The 21218-nt window shown below is 38.9% G+C and overlaps 3 protein-coding genes across 6 annotated transcripts; 1 reads left to right on the top strand and 2 right to left on the bottom strand.

The window, feature by feature from the left end:
- The first annotated feature begins 496 nt into the window (after nt 1-496).
- Nucleotides 497-10492, top strand: LOC103464913 (dnaJ homolog subfamily C member 16-like). The gene is made up of 15 exons (XM_008409314.2): nt 497-894; nt 1069-1135; nt 1300-1445; nt 1737-1912; nt 3295-3479; nt 3736-3840; nt 4745-4903; nt 5019-5149; nt 5581-5758; nt 5969-6151; nt 6287-6363; nt 6642-6722; nt 6834-6929; nt 8644-8814; nt 8899-10492. The coding sequence occupies exons 1-15, from the start codon at nt 704-706 to the stop codon at nt 9377-9379; spliced, it is 2427 nt and encodes an 808-aa protein (XP_008407536.1). The 5' UTR covers nt 497-703; the 3' UTR covers nt 9380-10492.
- LOC103464914 (cytidine deaminase-like) lies at nt 10480-14552 on the bottom strand. 3 transcript variants are annotated; one of them, XM_008409316.2, is made up of 5 exons: nt 14224-14552; nt 13425-13624; nt 12639-12750; nt 12286-12343; nt 10480-12073 (listed from the first exon to the last, which is right to left on the bottom strand). In XM_008409316.2, the coding sequence occupies exons 1-5, from the start codon at nt 14244-14246 to the stop codon at nt 11933-11935; spliced, it is 534 nt and encodes a 177-aa protein (XP_008407538.1). In that variant the 5' UTR covers nt 14247-14552; the 3' UTR covers nt 10480-11932. The 3 variants fall into 3 exon arrangements, with proteins under 3 accessions (XP_008407538.1, XP_008407537.1, XP_008407539.1); XM_008409315.2 differs by having other exon boundaries at nt 13425-13627; nt 14224-14551; XM_008409317.2 differs by having other exon boundaries at nt 13425-13603; nt 14224-14547.
- A 970-nt stretch (nt 14553-15522) lies between these two features.
- Nucleotides 15523-19501, bottom strand: LOC103464915 (trypsin-like). 2 transcript variants are annotated; one of them, XM_008409320.2, is made up of 6 exons: nt 19385-19501; nt 18165-18233; nt 17903-18053; nt 17574-17715; nt 16519-16770; nt 15523-15788 (listed from the first exon to the last, which is right to left on the bottom strand). In XM_008409320.2, exons 2-6 carry the CDS (start codon nt 18226-18228, stop codon nt 15639-15641), a joined length of 759 nt encoding a protein of 252 aa, XP_008407542.1. In that variant the 5' UTR covers nt 18229-18233; nt 19385-19501; the 3' UTR covers nt 15523-15638. The 2 variants fall into 2 exon arrangements, with proteins under 2 accessions (XP_008407542.1, XP_008407541.1); XM_008409319.1 differs by having other exon boundaries at nt 18165-18236; nt 19385-19499.
- Nucleotides 19502-21218: the final 1717 nt, after the last annotated feature.

Genomic DNA, 21218 nt, shown 5'->3' with positions numbered 1-21218 from the left:
CGACTGTTGCAAACTGGCACATGCGCATTAAGATCCAGATTTTACTTTTGGAGGCACACAGGATGTTGTACAGACATTCCAAAATTAGAGCCCACAGCTGGATTTTGACTGTTGAAACAATGTATGTTCACAATGTAAAATAATTTTCTTACTGTTAATAATAATAAAACTAATCCAATCTAAAAAATATGTTACAAGTATGTTGAGAAAACAGAATACTGGTGTAATTAGGTAGTGTTTGTAAAATATGGACAATGTTAAGGGAGTTTCAAAAATTCTATATTGTTTACCTTCATTTTTCTTTCACTCCGATGTTCTCGTTTTGCTTGCTGTCAAAACGCGAACATCGGAAAATACACGAGCCGCACTTGTCAGCTTTGCTTGGCACGCACGTTTTGTTCAATTCTATGATTCATTTATTTTTATCTGTTTATTTGGTCATTTCAGGAGATCAGAAAAAAAGTATTTTGAAAGGTCAAACCGGAAGTTTTGCGTTTCATAGGTCGCTTTGGCCGCCATGACGCTATCGGTTTGCTAATGTCCATCATATAAGGAAAACTATGGCCTTGTCGTAGTAAAGCAGTCGTATATTACATGTAATTCGACTTGACGTTCAAACCTTCACTGATCTGAACATGTAAGGTTTATTCTCCGTTTTATGATAGCTAACTGTCGTAACGTCAGACTGTAGCAGCAGCATAAGATGATGACGGATCGGAGCACCGCTTGGATTGCTCGGACATGTCCAGTCACTCTCGCCATCTTTCTACTAATTATTACTTCACATGTGGTGCGACCGACTAATGAGCTTGACCCATATAAAGTCCTGGGGGTCAGCAGGAGGGCCAGTCAGGTAGAAATTAAGCGGGCATATAAGAACCTGGCCAGAGAATGGTGAGTAACACAAGTGTGTGAGAGAGGCCATTAGTTTGTATTGTGGGTCTGTCATGTTCCAACAAAAACCGGTGTCAATGATTACTGATCATTTAATGCGCCACATGGTCATTCAGCACTAAATATGTTGCAGTTGGCTAAATATATGCTATTGTTTATGATGTCTTTTTTTAGGCACCCGGACAAGAACAAGGACCTCAATGCTGAAGATATGTTTATTAAGATTTCCAAATCATACGAGGTGAGTTGAAGAAATATTATACAGGCTACACAACTGCTTGTTGTCATATCTTCTTTTCAGTTCCACTATATCGTTAATGAGTATAAAAATTCCTTACTTATGTTGACTTTATTTGTTTTATGAGTATAAAAACGGTCTCCTTTCACTTTTGTTTTTACTCACAGATCCTGTCAAATGAGGAGCGAAGGTCCAACTTTGACCGCTATGGGCAGATGGATGAAAACCAGCCTTTCGGACAGTCACAACATCATGGGTTCCGCCACTTTGACAACAGCTTCTACTTTGATGAGTCTTTTTTCCATTTCCCCAGGTATTATAGTTTTTGTTGTTGTTAATAATGCAAAGGAGATGGGTGCAGCTACAGGGTAGAATCTACCCCAAAATAACCAATAAAGTATCTGAAAATATATCAACCTAAAAAAATTATTCCCGCAAAATGGGCTCTTACTTTTCTAAGATAGCTGGGAGGGAAACTGTCCAAAGATCAAAGTTAGTCCACCCCTGCAAACTCCTCTTAATTTGCATGCATGTACAGATTCTTGATTTTGCAGAGCTTCTTGTTGGCAAACCCCAACACAAAAACATTTCTGTCTGGTTCCAGGTCCAGAGACTTTGCTGACAGCAAGTATATGCTGCACCATGCTCAGTTTAACAGCGACATTCTCCCAGACAGCTACAAGAGGCCGTACCTGATCAAAGTGACTTCTGAGTGGTGCTTTGCCTGCATCCACATCGAGCCAGTGTGGAAGGAGACGGTGGTAGAGCTGGAACCTTTGGGTACGGCTTTGAGTATTTTTAAAATCGTAACAATACTCCATGCCACATGTGTCAAAGTCAAGGCCAGGGAGCCAAATCTGGCCCACTGTAGCTTTTTAAAGTCACCCTATACACTCCAAAATACATCAATATATCCCTCCGGTTTTTCACAAACCTGCAAAATTCACACAAACTCAACAGCTCCCCACATTTTTTTTTGTCATTTTTGCTGCAAATTTCTCTCAAAATTGGCCAAAAACATTGGGTTTAAGTGACTGCTACCTCAGCCTTACCTGATGTCAAGTCAGTCCGTGATTGATGCAGCGATTAATAAAAATTCACATTTAGCATCCTACATTAGCGCAAATGTCATAAAAATTCCTTACAAATATTTCTAAATTAGCACAGCAAGATCTGTGATTTTGATTGAAAATAAAAAACAAAAAAAACACACACAATCACAAAATCCTGGATGGACTGATTGGTCTGAAAAGATCCATCCATCCATCCATCCATTTTCTTGCACCCTTGTCCCTTAGTGGGGTCGGGAGGGGTGCTGGTGCCCATCTCCAGCTAACGTTTCGGGCGAGAGGCGGGGTACACCCTGGACAGGTCGCCAGTCTGTCGCAGAGCAACACAGAGACACACAGGACAAACAACCATGCACACACACACTCACACCTAGGGGCAATTTGGAGAGGCCAATTAACCTGACAGTCATGTTTTTGGACTGTGGGAGGAAACCGGAGTACCCGGAGAAAACCCACGCATGCACAGGGAGAACATGCAAACTCCATGCAGAAAGACCCCAGGCCGGGAATCAAACCCAGAACCTTCTTGCTGCAAGGCAACAGCTCTACCAACTGCGCCACTGTGCAGCCCTGGTCTGAAAAGATGTTTGATATTATTTTATTTTAAGAAACACTTATTGAATGCTGACACAACTGTTTTAAATTGGTTTTATCAATACATGCGATTACACATTCTGCCAACAGAATCATTTAAATGTGCCTTTAATACTCTTATTTAAAAGGGTTTTAGTTGCTATAAAGCAGCGTGTGTTAAACATATCAAAGTCTGTAGAGTTGATTTGGTTTCAAACAAATCTATCCAATAAATAAGTGGATTATTGCATATCTCGACTGATTTTTGCGTCGACCTTAAAAATATTCCTCTATTAGGCTTTGTTAATAAGGATACAAGGCCCATGTGTTTATGTGTAATAAAATATACAAAATAAAATAAATCCTGAAAGGTTTCCACAGCTTTCTAGATCACACCTAGATGAGCAGTTCACTTTTAGATATGACAAATTTATACAAGTTTATCCATTGACCACGTTTGTTTGTTTTTTTTTTTTTTTTTACCTCATTGTATCGCTGCTTATGTCGATGTTGAATCAGGCGTGGGTATCGGCATCGTGGACGTGGGTTCTGAGCGTCGTCTGGCCAACCAGCTGGGAGCTTATCGGGCTCCCTCCATCATTGGGCTGGTGAACGGCAGGATGACCTTCTTCCATCAGCATGTGGTTCGGGAGCACCTGCGACAGTTTGTGGAGGATCTGCTGCCTCACAACCTGGTGGAGAGGGTAACTGCGTTTTCATTTCACCTTTACAAAGGTTTCTCTGGAGTTACTGCCTCACAGCTGCTTCTGCGGTTGATTCCTTTTCCATGCAGTCACACTAGAGATACGGTGGCTTTGTTCTTTATTTAAATCAGCATTTAGCAAACTGAGGTGTAAATACACGGCTGAGGGTCAAACACACCTACTTTCTATTGCCTTTGGTTTTCCTGTTTCCAACACTTGTCTGTCTTTTACTAACTTCTACGATGTTCTCTTACAGATCGACGACAACAACTATCAGGCTTTTCTTGACCGGTGGCATGTGGAAAATAAACCCAGTCTGCTGCTGTTTGACCAAGTTCCTGTTGTGCCTCTTCTTTATAAGGTAAAGGCATCTGGTCCACTTCAGCCATGTGAAAATGTATTATTAACCTACACATGTACCATTAATTGCTCGTCGCCTAGGCAACACTTATCTGTATGGAAAGGTCACAGTTTGACCATTTTTAATAGAAACAGGATTAAAATCCTTGGATAAATCAAGAACAAATACTTTCTTTAGATTATGTTTGATGTTATTGACAGTAGGCCTGTCGCGATAAACGATAAATCAATTAATTGCACGATAAATTAAACCTATTGACCTCATTTTAATTATCGAATTTATCGTCTCTTCCTGTCTTTTTTTCTTTCAATATATATCCCGCTGAGGATCTGGATTTAATTACACTGTCAAATAACGTTCAGCGTGAATAACTTTGCTCCTCATGTTAGCCTATTGTACCTTCGTTAAAAATGATTTAATGGATTTATTACAATTTACACTCTTAGTGTCTTTACACTATCCAGTGTGCTGCAGCAATCCCAATTTTCAGTACCTTTTGAGAAAGCAGTGCTGTTAAAAAATCTGTAGATGTGAAAGTATTCAGATTAAAATCTAAAAACACTTATCTTAAGTTGACAAAGTTACATTAAATTTGATTAAGTTGTCATGTTAGACTGAACTTAGTAAGCTATTAAGATGACTTTAATTGTATTAAAGTAATTATTTAAATCATAATGGTAAATGGTCTTGAAAAGTTTAATATGTCCCTTACTGATACCTAAAGAAAAAATGGAGATGTGAGCAAAACAATGTGGTAATTTTATATTTAATGGTGCAAAACATTTGGCCAACGTCTTGGACTGAAGCTAAAAAAAATCATGACATATTATTTTATAAGTAGAGAGTTTTGCCTATGCATGTATTCTGACATCATTCCTTTCTTTTCGACCTTACCCTCCTTCAGTTGACAGCTTTTGCCTTTAGAGACTACATTCGCTTTGGCTACGTGGATCAAGGCGCCACGACCAACACTAAGCTGCTGCGGCAGTTCAACATCAACACCTACGCTCCCACCATGCTGCTGTTTAAGGAGGACACAGAGAAGCCTGTGGACATCATCCAGGTACAACTTGTGTTCTCTGAAGCCCAGGGCTTCAAAAAAAGCCTATTAAAAAAATATATATATATTTTTTGTTTGATTTAAATTTTGAACTCCTCTTGACGTTTGTCTCTTCCAGGCCAGGGGGATGAAGAAGCAGCTAATGGACGAGTTTGTTACGAACAACAAATTCCTGCAGGTGCCACGGCTTGTCAACCAGCAGCTTTTTGACGAGCTGTGTCCCGTTAAGCAGTTCCACCGACGGAGGAAGTAAGGAAAATTAGCAGATTGTTGTTATAGTATGTTTATAGATTGCTTGATTAAACCCCTTTTTACAATAAAAATTTTTTCTGCCCCTTACACTTCTTCACTACATACAAAGTATGTTTGGGCGAGACAGAAACTAAGACTCTAAAATCATTTTAAAAATCATTATTGTGTCCATCAGTTTTCTAGCCTTTTCACAGATGTCCAGTTTATTTTAGAGGTCTCCATCACTCCATTGTTGTTCTGACTGTGCTTAGAATAGTTTTCCTGCCAGAAAGTGAACCTCTACCACAATGTCCAATTGCGGTTTCTAGCAGACATTCTTCATGTATTGCTCTTCATTTGGCTTCATTCTGCGGCTCAGTCAGAGTTATTGTTTCATAACCTAACCCTACTTTAAACTTGTGGGGTTTTTTTGTTTTGTTTTTTTCCAGGTATTGTGTGCTGCTCATCACTGGGGAAGACGAAGCCTTCCTCCCAGGCAACAAGGCTTTCGTGGACTTTGCCACTACTAACAAAAAAGACATCCTACGCTTCGCATACGTCTACCAACGTCAGCAGCAGCCTCTCTGTCAGGCGCTACTACCCAACCAGGCTGCCGCCTTCCCTCAGGTCGGTTCACGCACAAGAATCAGCAAACACCAAGGACAAGATGAACTTTTTAATTTTTTTTCTCCCAGCACTCCCCCCCCCCCTCCCCTTCCGTTGACAGCACACAAAACGATGAAGTCGTATAGGATTCGTTGTTTCGGATTACAGACATGCGACGTGCAATGCGCCGCGCCGCCTCGGTTTAAAAGTGCTCTCCGATAACACTGACAGGTGGTGATTCTGGAGAGGCGGAGTCAGGCAGGCAGGGTGCTGTTCCGCTCCGTGAGCAGCGGCTGGAACGGCAGCCAGGAGGACAAGTACCGGCTCCACGAGCAGCTGGAGCTGCTGCAGAAAGACCCCACCTACCTGAGCTCAGACACAACCTTACCGGAACTCAACAACGAGATGGCTCCGGTAAGTCACCCGATCGCAGTTTGGAGACAGAAAGCTGCATTTCTTATTTTTTATTTTTTTGCCTTGCAGTCATGTTTAATTTTTAATGGATGTTGCTGGGGTTTTTTTTGTGTGCGTTTTTGATCTTTTCTCCAGATTTTTATCATTCAGTGGATGAATGCTGCGTATGATTGCGTCCTTCAAATATATGATGGCCTTCTCTACTCAAACTGGTAAGACGGTACTCCCTCAGGAAACGGCAGAATGCGACGCAAAAAGAGATCAACTTTGTTTGTTGAAACAAGATCGGATGACGCTTTAAGATCTGCGTTGGTCCTTATTTAGTCTGTCCTGTTAAAGCTGCAGTGCTCCGCTTCGAAAGTTATACAACAACTAGGGACCAAATTGGCAACACAGTGTCTTTTTATGGGAGTGAATCAACAAATCCACCTGTGTCTGGGAATTTTAATGCATTTTTAAAAATAACATTCATATTTTTCCCCACTTATAGGCGAGAGATGATGCCTATCCTGTCCTTGATCTTCTCGGCTCTCTTCATTCTTTTTGGTACTGTGATAATTCAGGCTTTCAGGTGAGTCTTCATCTAATGCAGTCGGTTGAATGAGTGTGCAGAAATCTAACCTCCTAGTTCACAGCTAGAAGAGCCTTCACCTCTCATTCTCTCGTTTGCCGCTGTTCACAGTGAGCCAAGCGAGAGCAAACCTCAGAAACCGAAGCCAAAGGAGCAAAACGCAACTCAAACAGAGGATGATGCATCAAGCCGAGCAAATACCTCGAGGTAATGCAGTGAGTTGAAATGAGCGCAAGATGGACCCAATGTACGAGACGTCTCGCCTAAATATCTGTAACGATCTACTGGGTTTAGTAACTCCTAGTCTCAGACAAGCTCCTGCAGAGCATGCCTGAACACAAATGGGTAAATTATTTGCAGCTGGTCAGTTTTGCATCAACATTTTTTGGTTGAATTTCCACAAGTGCTTATATCAGCTCTGATATCACTGTAATTTTATCTCTCTGAAGTCCAATCAATGCGAGACCTCGCAAGATGGTTCCCGTCAAGCTCAGCGGGAATTTTGATTAAGCAGAATTGGAAAACAATAAAACATTTTGTTTTATTCACAAAACAATAAAACATTTGCCACTATGTTGAGGCAAGGTTCTATACACAGTATTGAAATAGATTATTATTATTATTATTTATTTATTTTTAACCATTTTCCAGGTTTTGATAAGTTTGGACAAAAGAAAATTGAGAAATGTTTAATTTGAAAGACTTCTTTCTTTGATTTCAAGAAAAAAAATGTAGCGATTTTTAATAAATTCAGTTTTTTTGCATTAGCAGGCATTTTAGTTACATTACTTATCTTTGATTTACCACATCACCTTTTTTTTATTAATTGAGTAAATGTACACTCAACAAAGGGAAAAATGGATAATTTCACTTCTTTCTGGACTTTAAACAACTTCAGATTCTGGTTGAGCTGGGCTTGAAAAGTGCTAATTTTGAAATGTTTATGAGCAAAATACTTAACTTTAAAAGTAAATTTACAGTCATTCTTATTTGGCAAATACAAATAAAGTTTAAAACGTTGCTATAAAAATTGTCCGAATTAGTCCAGATGTACAACATGTTCCCAATGACTAAAATAAATCTATAGACTTTCTTAAATGTATACTTTCTCCTTCAATTCATACTTTACTTTTAATTTAACAATTGATTAGGGTTTCTAGGACCTTTCTAAGTAGTCAGTGACTTTTTGTTTTAACGGTGGATAATTATGATGCGACACAGAACTCATATTTAACATTCAGACAACACACAGTGAGCAGAATGGTAGGAAAAATGTAAAAAAAAAAAATCTAAAGCTGTACTCCAGCATCATGGAGTCACCAGATCTCCTCGACAACCATTAGATATGCTACACATACCAAGTAGTGTGTTTGGGTGACATGCCAGAAACCTTTGCTTTTAGTCACAGACACAAATGTGTTACAAAACTCCACTGGGACTTTAATTGGAACTGCGTCCTTCCTCTGCAATAATCACTACCGTTTTGTTTTTTATGAACCAAAAGCTTGAGTGGTGGAGGATCTGTCATGCTGTGGGCCTGTCAAAGTACTTGGTGTCATGAACTCTGAAATTCCAGATTTAAAATGAAATCGGGTGGAGCTGACTAAAAGTCTATCATCAATCATCGTCAACAATAATTGCTTCACACAACACACACACACGCACACACACAAGTGTTTCCCCTCTTATTAAGCGTGCTCAAATTAATTGTTAAACGTTTCTAAAAAATGTTCGGGGTGAATTTTTACTTCAGTAAGAAAAAGTGGAATACATTTTTTTTAAATAATGTTTTTATACACATCCCTACATGCACCTGTATCCATTTCAACGATGCACCAAATATTCCCAAAGTATGGAGTTCCTGGCATCATTTACGCTGTTGTTCTCCGGTCAACTCTCCTCTCCCCTTGTTGTTTCGCAGCCGTCCTCCGAGGAAGGACTTTGTGGAAGTGACAGAGCTAACAGACGTCACCTACACCAGTAACCTGGTAAAGCTGAGACCGGGCCACATCAACGTTGTGCTGGTGCTCACCAACGCCTCCAAGAACGCTCTGCTCCGGAAGTTTGCAAAGGAGGTTTTCTCTTTCTCTGGGTGAGCCTACTAAGATGCATCAGCAGTGTTAAGAAATGACCCGTAACTCCTGTTGTCCATCCTTAAATTGCTGTCCTACTTCAGCACTCAGACCTTCCACTTCTCCTTCCTCAACGCGGATAAGCACCGCCACTGGATGCCTTCGCTCCTTCGCTCCGCTTGTCCCGCCGGGCCAAGCGAAAGCCACTCGGACGACGAGGAGTCCTCGGACTACACGGGCCACGTCCTGGCTCTCAACGGCCACAAGAAGTACTTTTGTCTCTTCAGACCCGTCTTCACCGGGGACGACCCCGACGACTCGTCGTCCGACTCCTCCGACTGCAAGAGGAAGTCGCGCTCCAGATCCAGGTCCAGCTCCCACTCCCGCTCCCGCTCTCACTCCAGGGAAGACAGAGCCGTCCCCAAGAGAGGCTCGAGCAGGCCCACCAGCATAGAGGTCCACCACAAGCTGGACAGGCTGGGGTTGTGGATGGAGCGGCTCATGGAGGGCACCCTGCCCAGGTTGTACGTCTCGTCGTGGCCTACGCTGAACGATGCCTCCAGCGCCTTCTCCGCAGAGAGCTGAGGTCAGAGAAAAGAACAGCTGCACCTTATGTTTTTTTGTTTTTTTTCCCCCTCCTGAACAAAGAAAGCTGCAGATCAACCATGTTGTTTTCAAATAACTGTTTAAGTTCTGTGTAGCGCGGCACTGAGCTGTTGGTGAGCAGCAACACCTCGTCCCATATTTCTTCGTCATATTCACACAGTCTGGATGAATCACAGTGCAGGAGATGTTAGCTGTGTCTAGCCCTGTCTGAAATTGGACATTTATTTGGTTATGTGTGTTTTGTTACGCCGTTGCGTACCATAGGTTTTATTTGTAAATCTCGGTCATAATTACATGGGATGAAAATCCTCCAGTAACATCCGTCGAAAGGATTTGGTGCAGACACACCCGGCTCAATCACAGGCCCAGATGCAAACACTGCTTTCATCACAGCCGAATGGACTTGAACGTAAACGCAAGAGCAAAGACGAAGCAAAAAAATAACAAAATGACAAGGAAGAGTTCTGAGAAAAGCCCTGGCAGGATAATGAAAAAGCTTCCAGAGGCAAGAAAGATCTTCTGCTTACACAAACACTATTCCTTACATACAGGAGATGTACATTCAGCCTGTATGGTGGATTATAGAGCTTGGATATTTAATGTCCAAAACATCCAATCCAGGACCTATGTATGTGGGATGTATTTGTTGGGCTGAAATCAGATCCAGCAGCAAGAAAAATGTCTGAGCTTATCTCTAAATATTTATTGTTGCATTAAGAAGTCATCTAAATGCTGGAACTCAAGAGAAAATGTCAAAAACAAACAGAGAAGCAGATTGTGAGTATAATTCAGTCCTGTCGTTTCTTTTCTCTTTTTCTGCCATATCGGCTACAGAAATGTCTGTGGTAAAGAGATTTTTATCTTCTTCATGAATACCATGAAGAAGATCTGTAGAGAAAAGGCGGATGCGGTATGTGGCTTTTTATGTGTACACGTTTTCTTCATCCGACCCCAGGAGTTTGATTCTCTGCTGTCTTTTATTTATTAGGTGAAGTCATTCGGTGTGTGGCATTTTTTTGCACCACTTAAATTATTTAAACACGCACCAAGCCTCTGAAATGCACCACAAGCTTTGAAGCTTTTTTTTTTTTTTTAAATAAGACTTTTCTTTATAGATTGATTTTCAGCATGTGGTCTGAAGGAATAGAGTTAGGCTCAGAATTATTCATACCCCTGGCAGATTTCAAACTCCCAAGAACTTTTTATTTAGCACATGTTGAAACTTACTTAAGCCATTACTTGATCAGCGATAAAGCCTTTAGTGGTATTTCAGCAATCAAACACTCCTTAAAATTCATGAATCTTACAGATCCCAGTCAGGACTTTAACTAGGCTGCCTCAGTGCTAAGCAGTTATTACATCCAGTCAGAGGAAACCTGTTTGCCAAATGTTTCTTTAAATCTACCAGACACACTTTTCAGTTTAATCACAAAACGTATTTTTTTCTCCCCCTTAATTTTTTTAGCTGATGGAAATTTAAACTTTGAAACTGCTTCAAGAGATTTTACACATCAAATAGGGATATTCGGTCGGAAATGTTCATTTAAAAACTAAATTTTTTTGTCTTAAGTTGGGAGAAACAGTCGGAACATATTATTCTGTCCTTCTGTAAATCTTAACCTTTAACCTCAAACGTGTAAGCTTCAAGTAGGTAGACTCAAAAAACGCTGCTGGATAAATGTTTTTATTTTTCCCACTGCATAAATATTTCACTTTTCCTGATGATTAATTCCTTAACTGTTAATGATCCTTTGCTGCTCAACAAGTAATATTTGTTGTACACTGAAACCTTAACATCGTTTTCTGGTCTAACTGTAGAAAATGAAAGAGGACTCATTTTCAGAAAATGTTTATTTATTAAAATGTGTGCATCAATTTCTGTTTTTGCTTCTTGGAACTAATAAATATTTTTTATCTACATTAAGAGAGCATCAGTTGTTTTTGACTCAGTGGTGCAAAACTGAAAACAAATCTGTTCATATTTTTATAATGCAGATATAGAACTTTTAAATATTGTTTGTTGGCAGACAATACAAAAATTGATATTAATCATAAATATAACTGCTGCTAAACATGTAATGTTTACTGTTAAAGGTGTGTGCAAAACAAAAAAAAAACTTAAGTCAATTTCTTTTATTGCAGTACAATAGCTTCACTGAAACTTTTAGAAAAACTCGTTTGATTTTTTTTTTTCATTAGACATTTACCTATTCAAATTAGTACTTTGTATCTTAGATCCCCAACATGGAAAAAAACATGAAAACAATCAAATTATTCAAATTAGGCAAATTTATGATAAGCTTTAAACATAAGGGAGGTAAAGACCAATGCTTATTCTCAAGCACAGTTTTCAGTTTGAGATTACGCAATTGCAGATAGATATGCTTCTATTCTATATATATATTTTCTTTTTCCTTTTTTTTACTCATACTTTACCAAAGATGAGAATAAATGTAGAGAAGGCTGTGTGTATGCTAAAACAGAGTACACCTCATGTTGTTTCTGTAAATTAACTTGTCATATAATCCAAGCTCAGTGTTTGCTGGGAATGTTGGACACCTTCTTGTTGGACAGGTCATCGGGGCCAAAAGAGCGCGGCAGTAGCTCGTCCACAGTCATCTTCTCGTACGACTTATCGGTCTTTGTAAGGTAAACGTCCCATTTACACCCAAACTGTAGTTGGAAGAATAAAAAGATAAGAATAAATACTTATCTTTATCTTTCTATCTTAGATGGTTCATTCACAAATTCATAATAAGATGCCATGTATTACTCAGCAATACATGTACTGCCTGTGTTTTTTGTATGTAGCCTCAAACTACTGTAATATGTACTGCCTGGAGACAGAAAAAAACAGGTATTGATAGTACAAAAACACATCATACCTCTCTCATGACTTGTCTGCAGGCTCCACATGGGGAGATGAACTCTGTTTCCATATCACTGAAAGATCAGAAGGCACAATTTCCTTTAAACTACAATAAATGCATTTCCCCATTGGGAGACAATGACTCAGATTTAGCTGGATAGTGTCACTGAGTAGAGAGGGCTTTTTATGTCTGAGAATGTATCATTTTATTATCAAACTTGTGTGAAACTGTGTATAATTATTTAGGCATTTTGATTTGCAAAAAGAAATGCAATGTGAAGTGACTCATGGTTTGATAATGCAGAAGGGTCTACAGGACAAATTCCTGTCCAGGGTGAATTCCACATACCAATCAAAGGCGCTAGTTACCTGGCGATGGAAATGGCAATGAAGTCTTTGTAACCTTCTGACACGGCCTTTGCAATGACATTTCTTTCGGCACACACTCCCAGATTGTAACATGCGTTCTCCACATTGCAACCTGACAGAGGCACAAACAGACGTAATGAGTGATCCTGTAAAGAGACCCACTACAGGTTAAAAAAGCCGGCTTATTTACTTATTCAGGTCTTTCCAAACAGTGACCGACTCTCTGGGTCTTTGGACTCCCAGCTGTTTGCTTGTCATTCACCTCACCACCCTTCACCCAACCCCCTCGTGTGATGAAAACAGGTGACTTGTCAAGCTTTGTGCTGTCCAGCAATGCTGACAGGACATCTGTGTCCGTGTACAAGGTGAGGTAGTCACAGATTGCATCTATATCATTAAAAGGTAGCATGCGATTCTGTCAGATGGACTTATGACGCCCTGTCACCTGAGAGGATTATTGATTGATAGGCTGGATTGTAATCCTTTACTCTGAATTTTCCACATAGTTAACTCTTGGGTAACAATTAACATTATTTAGCAGCATCAGTTTCACAGCAGACCTACATATGTGCCGTTTAGATCATGAACTGAGTATCTTATCCCAGAAGTCAGAACTGATTTGACTGAGTCAGACTGCGTAACACTGAACACTATGTACTTACAGTTTTTCAAAACTCCTGAAGCCCAGTCATAAGCAATGCTACTAGTTTTCTGTTCATCCGAAAATCAAATTCAACCTCTGATCATTCTATTTGCTTTCCTCAGCTGTCCACACCCACAACTTACCTGTAAAGACGCGGCCGTCTCGAGTCTTGACTGCAGCTCCCACTCTAAATTTGCTGTAGGGAGAGTAAGAATGTTCTTTGGCCTTGTGGGACTGATCAATCAGTTCCTTAACTTCCTCCTGTGACAAGTGCCTTTGGTCCATCCTGCGTCCTTTATCTTGTTGGGTTGCTTTTGAGCATCTAAATGAGAATGATATGGCTCTGCTTTAAATGTGAAAAGGACAGAGGGAAAAGGGGTGAGGGTGCAGTCATACAGCCAATCGGAAACCAACCCAACATGGCGTCATGAAGAAAAGGGGAGGTGGTTTTAATTCGCAATAAAAAGTTAAAATTGGTGGAACAATTTTGCTTAAAGCTAATTTCACTGCTCTAAATAAAATGGATATTTGTTCTAACCATTTTATGAACTAAACTTATTTCTCACTTTTTGTTTCTTTCCTTGGAATTGCTAAACACAGAGCAAAACAGCAACTCCTCTGCAGTCACACCCTTTGGTTTAGCGTCAATTCCTGCATTTCCCATTCAGACATGTTTTTCCAAATAAACTGGTTAAACAATCCAAACTAGGTCTGGTTCATAAAATATCTGGATTTGTCAAACACCTTGAAATGTATTTAAAAATTAATATTGGTGGAACAATTTTGAAAAGAATTTTAGTATGCTTAAAGCTTCACTGCTCTAAATAAAATGGTTACTTATTTCTCACTTTTTGTTTCTTTCCTTGGAATCGTTAAACACCGAGAGCAAAACAACAACTCCTCTCCAACTCCAACCTTTGGTTTAGTGATTTAGTGGCTCACCTGACAGGAATCTCTTCCTCCATCAGTGGACCCAGCACAGATCATGTTGTTTGTGATCCTGAAGTAGTAGTAGTGCCAACAGTCTGCGAAGTAATCCACGTCTACAGACATCAGCTCAGGCTCTGGCCATAGACCCGCTAACTGTACAAAGTTTTTCAAAGTGCCCGTGCCGGGCAAAATAACTGAACTGACCACTTGGCTGATGACAGCAGGGCGGTTCAATTGACCACAGAAGAACAAACCAGTCAGCCATCTGAAAATGATCACAGCTGACCCTAATTTTGAAAATGAATAAGGTAGCAATGCAACTACGCTGTTGTTGCCATTTTTTTGATTGGTCCTGAGATTTTGCATATTCCTTTTTTGCATTATTACAAATGAAATCCCATTCCTAGCTTGCAGATTTTCCTAAAGTATGCATTGGTCTGCAGAAAGAATTCAAATGTTGCAATTCATATCACTATTATTATTCTCATTGTTGCATTTTTTTACCTTTCCAAAAATACTCTGGATTTTTGTTAAAATTATGCTTGCTGCAGTAATGAAAATAGTAGAGAAAAGTATGAATAGAAATATTTACATTAAGATTGAGATTAAAAATATATATTAATAAATTACTTAATTATTGTAAGATAGTGTGTCTGCACATGATAACACAGAATATTTACATATTCCATTCAGATACAATTTTCACATTCCCAGCTAAAGGCGTTGACTAAATTTAAAATAGCGTATTAGTGCAGCAAACATGCTACAGTTTTCATTTTCTCTGTGTGTTATTTTGCCCGTCGCTATGGTATCATGGTCTGAAAATGCAGTCTATACAATACCTCTAACTGGCTGTCGTTCTAAACCATGTCATTCTAACTCTACTGTAAATTTGCCCGTCGTTTGACATCCTCTTTTACATTTTGTAATAGAGGATGTCCATTACAAAATGTAATACACAAAAAGTAATACACGTGTCTTTCAGTATTTTGAAAGATACGTGTTCATGTTTAGCTCAAGGCGAGCAAAACAACAAAAAGGACAAGTCAGTTTGAGAAAATATGTATCTTTATTTTAGCGGGGTTTTTTTGTACTAATTAGAAGAATTGTTTGAGAGGGGTAAAAAATCCCAGACATGAATTTGCAACCTTATTTGAAATAGGGTCTAAAAAAAAAACAATGAAAGTGTATCTATTAAAAAAAAAAAAAAAATTGTGTCTCTGTGTTGATCTGTTATAATAATAAGAATAATCTGAGTTCCAGTCATAGATTAAAAAAAAAAGTGTAAAAAATTTCACTCTGTAAGTTTGGTCATCTGAACAGATTCATTCAAGTTTATTAAGATAAACTATCAAAACGACAGAAAAGCCTTTTGATCTTCAGCATCCATTTGAAGATTCATCTGAGGAGGGTCTTCTGGTGGATGGTTAGCTGTTCTGGATGACCCGGTCGATCCATGAGACGTAGTTTCTCACATTAGTGTAGACCCCGGGGTAAAAAGCATAAGCACAGCCGATGCCCCATGACACAATGCCTTCCAGTCTGCCGTTGCAGACCAGCGGTCCTCCTGAATCTCCCTGGCAGGGACAAATGAAGGGGATATTTTTTAGAGCTAAATCCAAGTAATCTAAAGTGATTAAATAGGTTTTAATTAAAAATCAATCTTTCGTGAGTGACAACCATCCCCAATTCTTGTTTTTTTTTTTTTGTTTTTCTTCTCAGATAAACTATTTAAACAATCTGAACTAGGTCTGGCTCATAAAATATTTGGATTTGTCAAACACCTTGAAATGTAAAACAAAATTAACATTGGAGGAACAATTTGCAACAGATCTTAGGTATCCTTAAAGCCTCTTTCACTGCTCTGTCTGGCAAAGAAAATGAAGTAATACAGTGGCTATTGTTCTAACCATTTTATCAACTAAATTTAGTTCTCACTTCCTGTTTCTTTCCTGGGAATTGTTAAACACTGAGAGCAAAACAAGAACTCATCAGCTGTTACACCCTTTGGTTTAGCGTCAATTCCTGCATTTCCCATTCAGACATGTTTTTCCAGATAAACAATCCAAACTAGGTCTGGTTCATAAAATATCTGGATTTGTCAAACACTTTGAAATGTATTTAAAAATTAATATTGGTGGAACAATTTTGAAAAGAACTTTAGTATGCTTAAAGCTTCACTGCTCTAAATAAAATGGTTACTTATTTCTCACTTTTTGTTTCTTTCCTTGGAATTGTTAAACACAGAGAGCAAAGCAACAACTCCTCTCCAACTCCAACCTTTGGTTTAGTGATTTAGTGGCTCACCTGACAGGAATCTCTTCCTCCGTCAGTGGACCCAGCACAGATCATGTTGTTTGTGATCCTGAAGTAGTAGTAGTACCAACAGTCTGCGAAGTAATCCACGTCTACAGACATCAGCTCAGGCGACAGGCTCTGGCCATAGACAGAGGTGACTCCCCAACCGCTAACGGTGCACCGAGCAAAGTTTTGCAAAGTGCCCATGCGGGGCAAAATAGCTGGACTGACCACTTCGTTGATGACAGCAGGACGGTCCATCTGACCACAGAAGAACAAACCAGTCGGTTGGCCATCTCAAAATGTTAGCAATGCATTTAAGATACTTTTCAGCAACAAATCCTCACTGGTATCATGTAAGTCTGCTTTGTAAAATGTCCAAGTGAATTTAAAAAATGAAAAAGGCGACAATGAAACTACACTGTCGATGCCATTTTTTTCTCATTAGTCATTAGATTTTGCATATTTTGCCTTTTTTGGGGGGGAATTATTGCACTTGGTGTTGCAATCCAAATCATAACATGCATACATTTTTAAATATTCATCTGTAGAAAGACTTCAAATGTTGCATTTATTATTATTATTATTATTTATTATTATTATTATTATTATTATTATTATTATTATTATTATTATTATTATTATTATTATTATTATTATTATTATTATTATTATTATTATTATTATTATTATTATTATTATTATTATTATTATTATTACCTCCCAAAAGTCCCCATAAAATAATAATTGCAGAGAAAAAATTGCTAAAAAATACTTGTATACATTAATTGGACTTCACATTAAAAATATATATAACTAAATGACATTGAAATATACTGCTATATATTTACATATGGTTGCATATTTAATTTAAATACTACTTTTGGACACCAATTAGATTTGAAATGTGTGCATAACGTCAGCTGACATGCTAACGTTTTTATCTTCTCTCTGTTGTTTTTCACATCTCTGGGACATTCAGTCCACACAGTGGCTCTAACTACCCATTTCTGAGTGACTCAGCATTTTCTAAATCCAAACATTTGTCACAGTGCATGTTTTACCTTAAGAAGCATGATGTCGTTGTCAAGGTTCCAGTAATTGAACTGGTAATGTTTTATGATTAACAAGACGTCAAATATTTGCTCATATCCTTCCTTCTCTTTGATGTTATGCTCCCCCAGGACCACTTTCATCAGTTGATTCCTGCAGAGGTTATTAAAAAAAAGTAAACAATTCGTGTTTATTTAAAGAGTTATGTGATGTTATTTCTTTCTGCCATAAAAGACTAACTATGATAATGCATTCTAAGCGTCACGATGTAGACTAACTTCTGATACACGTTAATGTGTGTTGGTGTGGCTGGTGAAGGCGGACAGCTGCAATAACTTACGGCCTCCAGCAGTGGGCAGCAGACACCACCCACTGCGGGTGAACCAGGGTGCCTCCACAGAAGAGGGAATCTCTGTACAGGAGAGCGGCTTGATATTTGATAGAGTAAGGCTCTACCACTGTGCCACCAACAATTCTGTTATCATTCTCAACTAAAAGAGACAAAGAAACACAAAACATTCTTTCTCCTCTACGAAAGGTTGCATTTGCAAGCAGATCCAAGTGAATATTCTGGCAAAACAACAATGCGTATTATTTCTCACCTGCCAGGCTAGCAACAATCAGGGCGAGCAGTAAGAGGAGACAGTAGGGATCAAGTTGCGTCATGTCAGCTGCTACAATATATATATAAAAAATAAATACAGACAATAAAAATCAAGTTAAGACAAAAATCCTCACGGAAAGCTGATTGAAAAGGGCACGAGCGTCATACTGTTCATACACACAAAATAAACAAGTAATATTAATTAATTCCATTTTGAATTGCTAAATGAATAACAGAGAGACAAGCGGTAAAATAAATCTCAGAAGTAAGATCATTTTCACAGAGCAGCAATATATCCTAACTATCAAATGCACGAAATGCGTAATTCTTCAGGATCAACTCTTGCACCGAAGTTTGGAGTTGTGATCAGAACAAAATATAACAGATTATAACATGACATAATGCAATACAACATATCACAACATATGTAACATGACAGTTACTCTAACAACATAAGAAAATGCAACATAACATAAAGTAATGAAATGTGATGTAAATAATCCAACATTTTCTTACATTTCATTGCATAATGTAAAGTAACACTATAGGTAAAATAACATAATGTAACTCTATGTTATATATAACATAACATAACATAACATAACATAACATAACATAACATAACATAACATAACATAACATAACATAACATAACATAACATAACATAACATAACCGTGAAGAAAAGAGCTCAAGAATCATTCAAATTTAGATTTAGGTTTGCAGTAATCTTTCACAATGGTCAACATGTTTCTTTTGACTGGATGCAACATTAATCTTCTGGGGCGCCCCAGCCAGATTATGTAGATGGAGACAAAGATTAGGGCAATAGCAATGAGGCCTTCCATCCTGAAAGACTTGGAGCTTGTCACCAAAGAGAAATAATCAAATCACCAGCAGAAACATTGCAAACAGCTGGCAGGCACTTATAAAAAAAGGTTTAAATGCTGTACTGCCAATTAAAATTTTTCACTCGATCATTTGGAGGTGTATACCAAAAAGTCTTTCATGCTCTAAATGTCAAGTGACGTGTAAAAAGACAAACTGATACTTGTTTAACATTGTTTTGTTGCGTAGAGATTCCTGTCTCATTTGCAATCGCAAAAACAACTTCTTGAGCAGCGAATGAAAATGAAATAAAGCCTTTTAAATCTAAGTCTGCCAGAGATGCGAATAACACTCTCACTGCCAAGTGGAAACAATACATAAGCTTTCTCACCTTATTAACAGTTGTGTCAAAATCCTCCAAGTTACCAGCTTCAAGACACACTAAAACATTCCCACACATCAAGAGGAGACGGAGAAGTCTCAGGATTCTTTTATACTCTAAATAAGCCTGTCCCTCTCATTATCCCTCACCATTATTAACATCTCTGTCACATTCAGAAAGGAGAGTATCTGACCCAGTACTAGAAGAAGAAAAAAAACCCCACTTTATCCTTCTTTTATTACACCTTTTCCTTCGGGGGGCCTTTGTTCTCACTTATTGTTTGGCGTTGCAGATAAAGTGAATCTTTGCAGACATGAAACCCAACAAGCCAATGACAACCTATACTCGTTCGACATGTTGTTTTTATATCCAGCGATGTTATAAAGAGCCCTCTAGTGTTCTGTCCACCTGAGATGTGGCAGGAGACGATGGCAGTCATTCTTTCTTTGAACAAGGAAAAGTTTTCTTTTTTTTCCCCCTCTAGTATTCCTGTAAAGCTGGTCAGAGAGTAAATCTGCTTAACCCTCTTTGTACATCTCACACTTGACTCGTGATCAAAAGCAACGACCATGTGCCAAGGTGTTGCTGACCGTGCTTCAGCTGAATCGCGCTCAAATGTAGCTCCTTTTTTATTTCATCGCCCCCCCCACCCCCCTCACTCACAGCCATGTTCACCCCAGACTCCCCTTGTTTATTTCTTTACAGAGTGTGCAGACAAATGGGTGTTTGCAACTCCTAGCCTACATACAATCAGCACTCCCCGAGGTGTCGCTCCACCTGTGAGGTTGGAAGGTGATAGCATGCTCAGCTTTCCCTCGGGTGAAGCGCCGCTGTGACAAAACAGAGTTCGCCTTTGTGTCTGGTGTGTTTGTGAGACAGGGAATGTTTTTGGAAATGAATGTTGGAGTTGAAAAATAGAAAAGACAAGACAATCAACCGTTTCCCACAGAACAACACAAACTAGAGCGAAAGGAGGGTGATGCATGGTTTAAAAAAATAAAATAAAATTTATGAATAAAAACATGCAAAGGTGTGTTGTGCATTTTCCGCCTGAACTGACAAGAATGGCAGGAAGAGAGATAATCATAGAAATAGCCATGATATCTCTGGAGAAGCTGCAGAGGTCCACTGTTTAGGAAATCCATTAACAAGACAAATACAGAATCATAACTGGATTTTCTTGGGCTGTTTCAGAACATAAATATGGTTCCATCTGAACCATTCCATGTAAGTCTGGATGTGTATTTACTTTGTTTCAGTAACTCCAACCATCGTTCCATCTCCTGCTAAAGAAAAACGTCCTCACGCAGCATGATGCTACCACCACCATGTTCCATATTGGGGGTTTGGTCTCAGTTGAAATAAATGAAGTTTAAAAACTTGCTGTTCATAAAAAAAATAATAATAATGATATACAAAAGAAAAAAAAAACTTAGAAAGAAAATTTTGGAAAGTCTTTTTCACCATTTTCTTGCTGTCTGGAGGAAAACAGTTAATCTGGTGGCGCGTTCATTTGCAGCTCAGACTTGGGAAACACCTGGCCATGGAAGGTCACAACACACAAAGCCGTCTCTCCCTTTCTCTGGGTAAAACATCAATTAGTCAGATGGCTCCACATGTGGGACAAGAGGAGGTCAGGTGACCGCCTCCTCTTACCCCTCCAACCCCCCGCCCCGTTCCCCAACACACACACACCAACACTTCCCTCCCAGCCCTCCCACTGTGGCTGATATTGACTTGCCAGATGGCTCATCATCATCATCATCATCATCATCATCATCATCATCATCATCATCATCATCATCATCATCATCATCATCATCATCATCATCATCATCATCAT

The sequence above is a fragment of the Poecilia reticulata genome, linkage group LG5, assembly GCF_000633615.1.
Source record: "Poecilia reticulata strain Guanapo linkage group LG5, Guppy_female_1.0+MT, whole genome shotgun sequence".
NCBI lineage: Eukaryota > Metazoa > Chordata > Actinopteri > Cyprinodontiformes > Poeciliidae > Poecilia > Poecilia reticulata.
The sequence above is the reverse complement of the archived record's forward strand: the minus strand, read 5'-3'. Positions and strand labels throughout refer to the sequence as shown.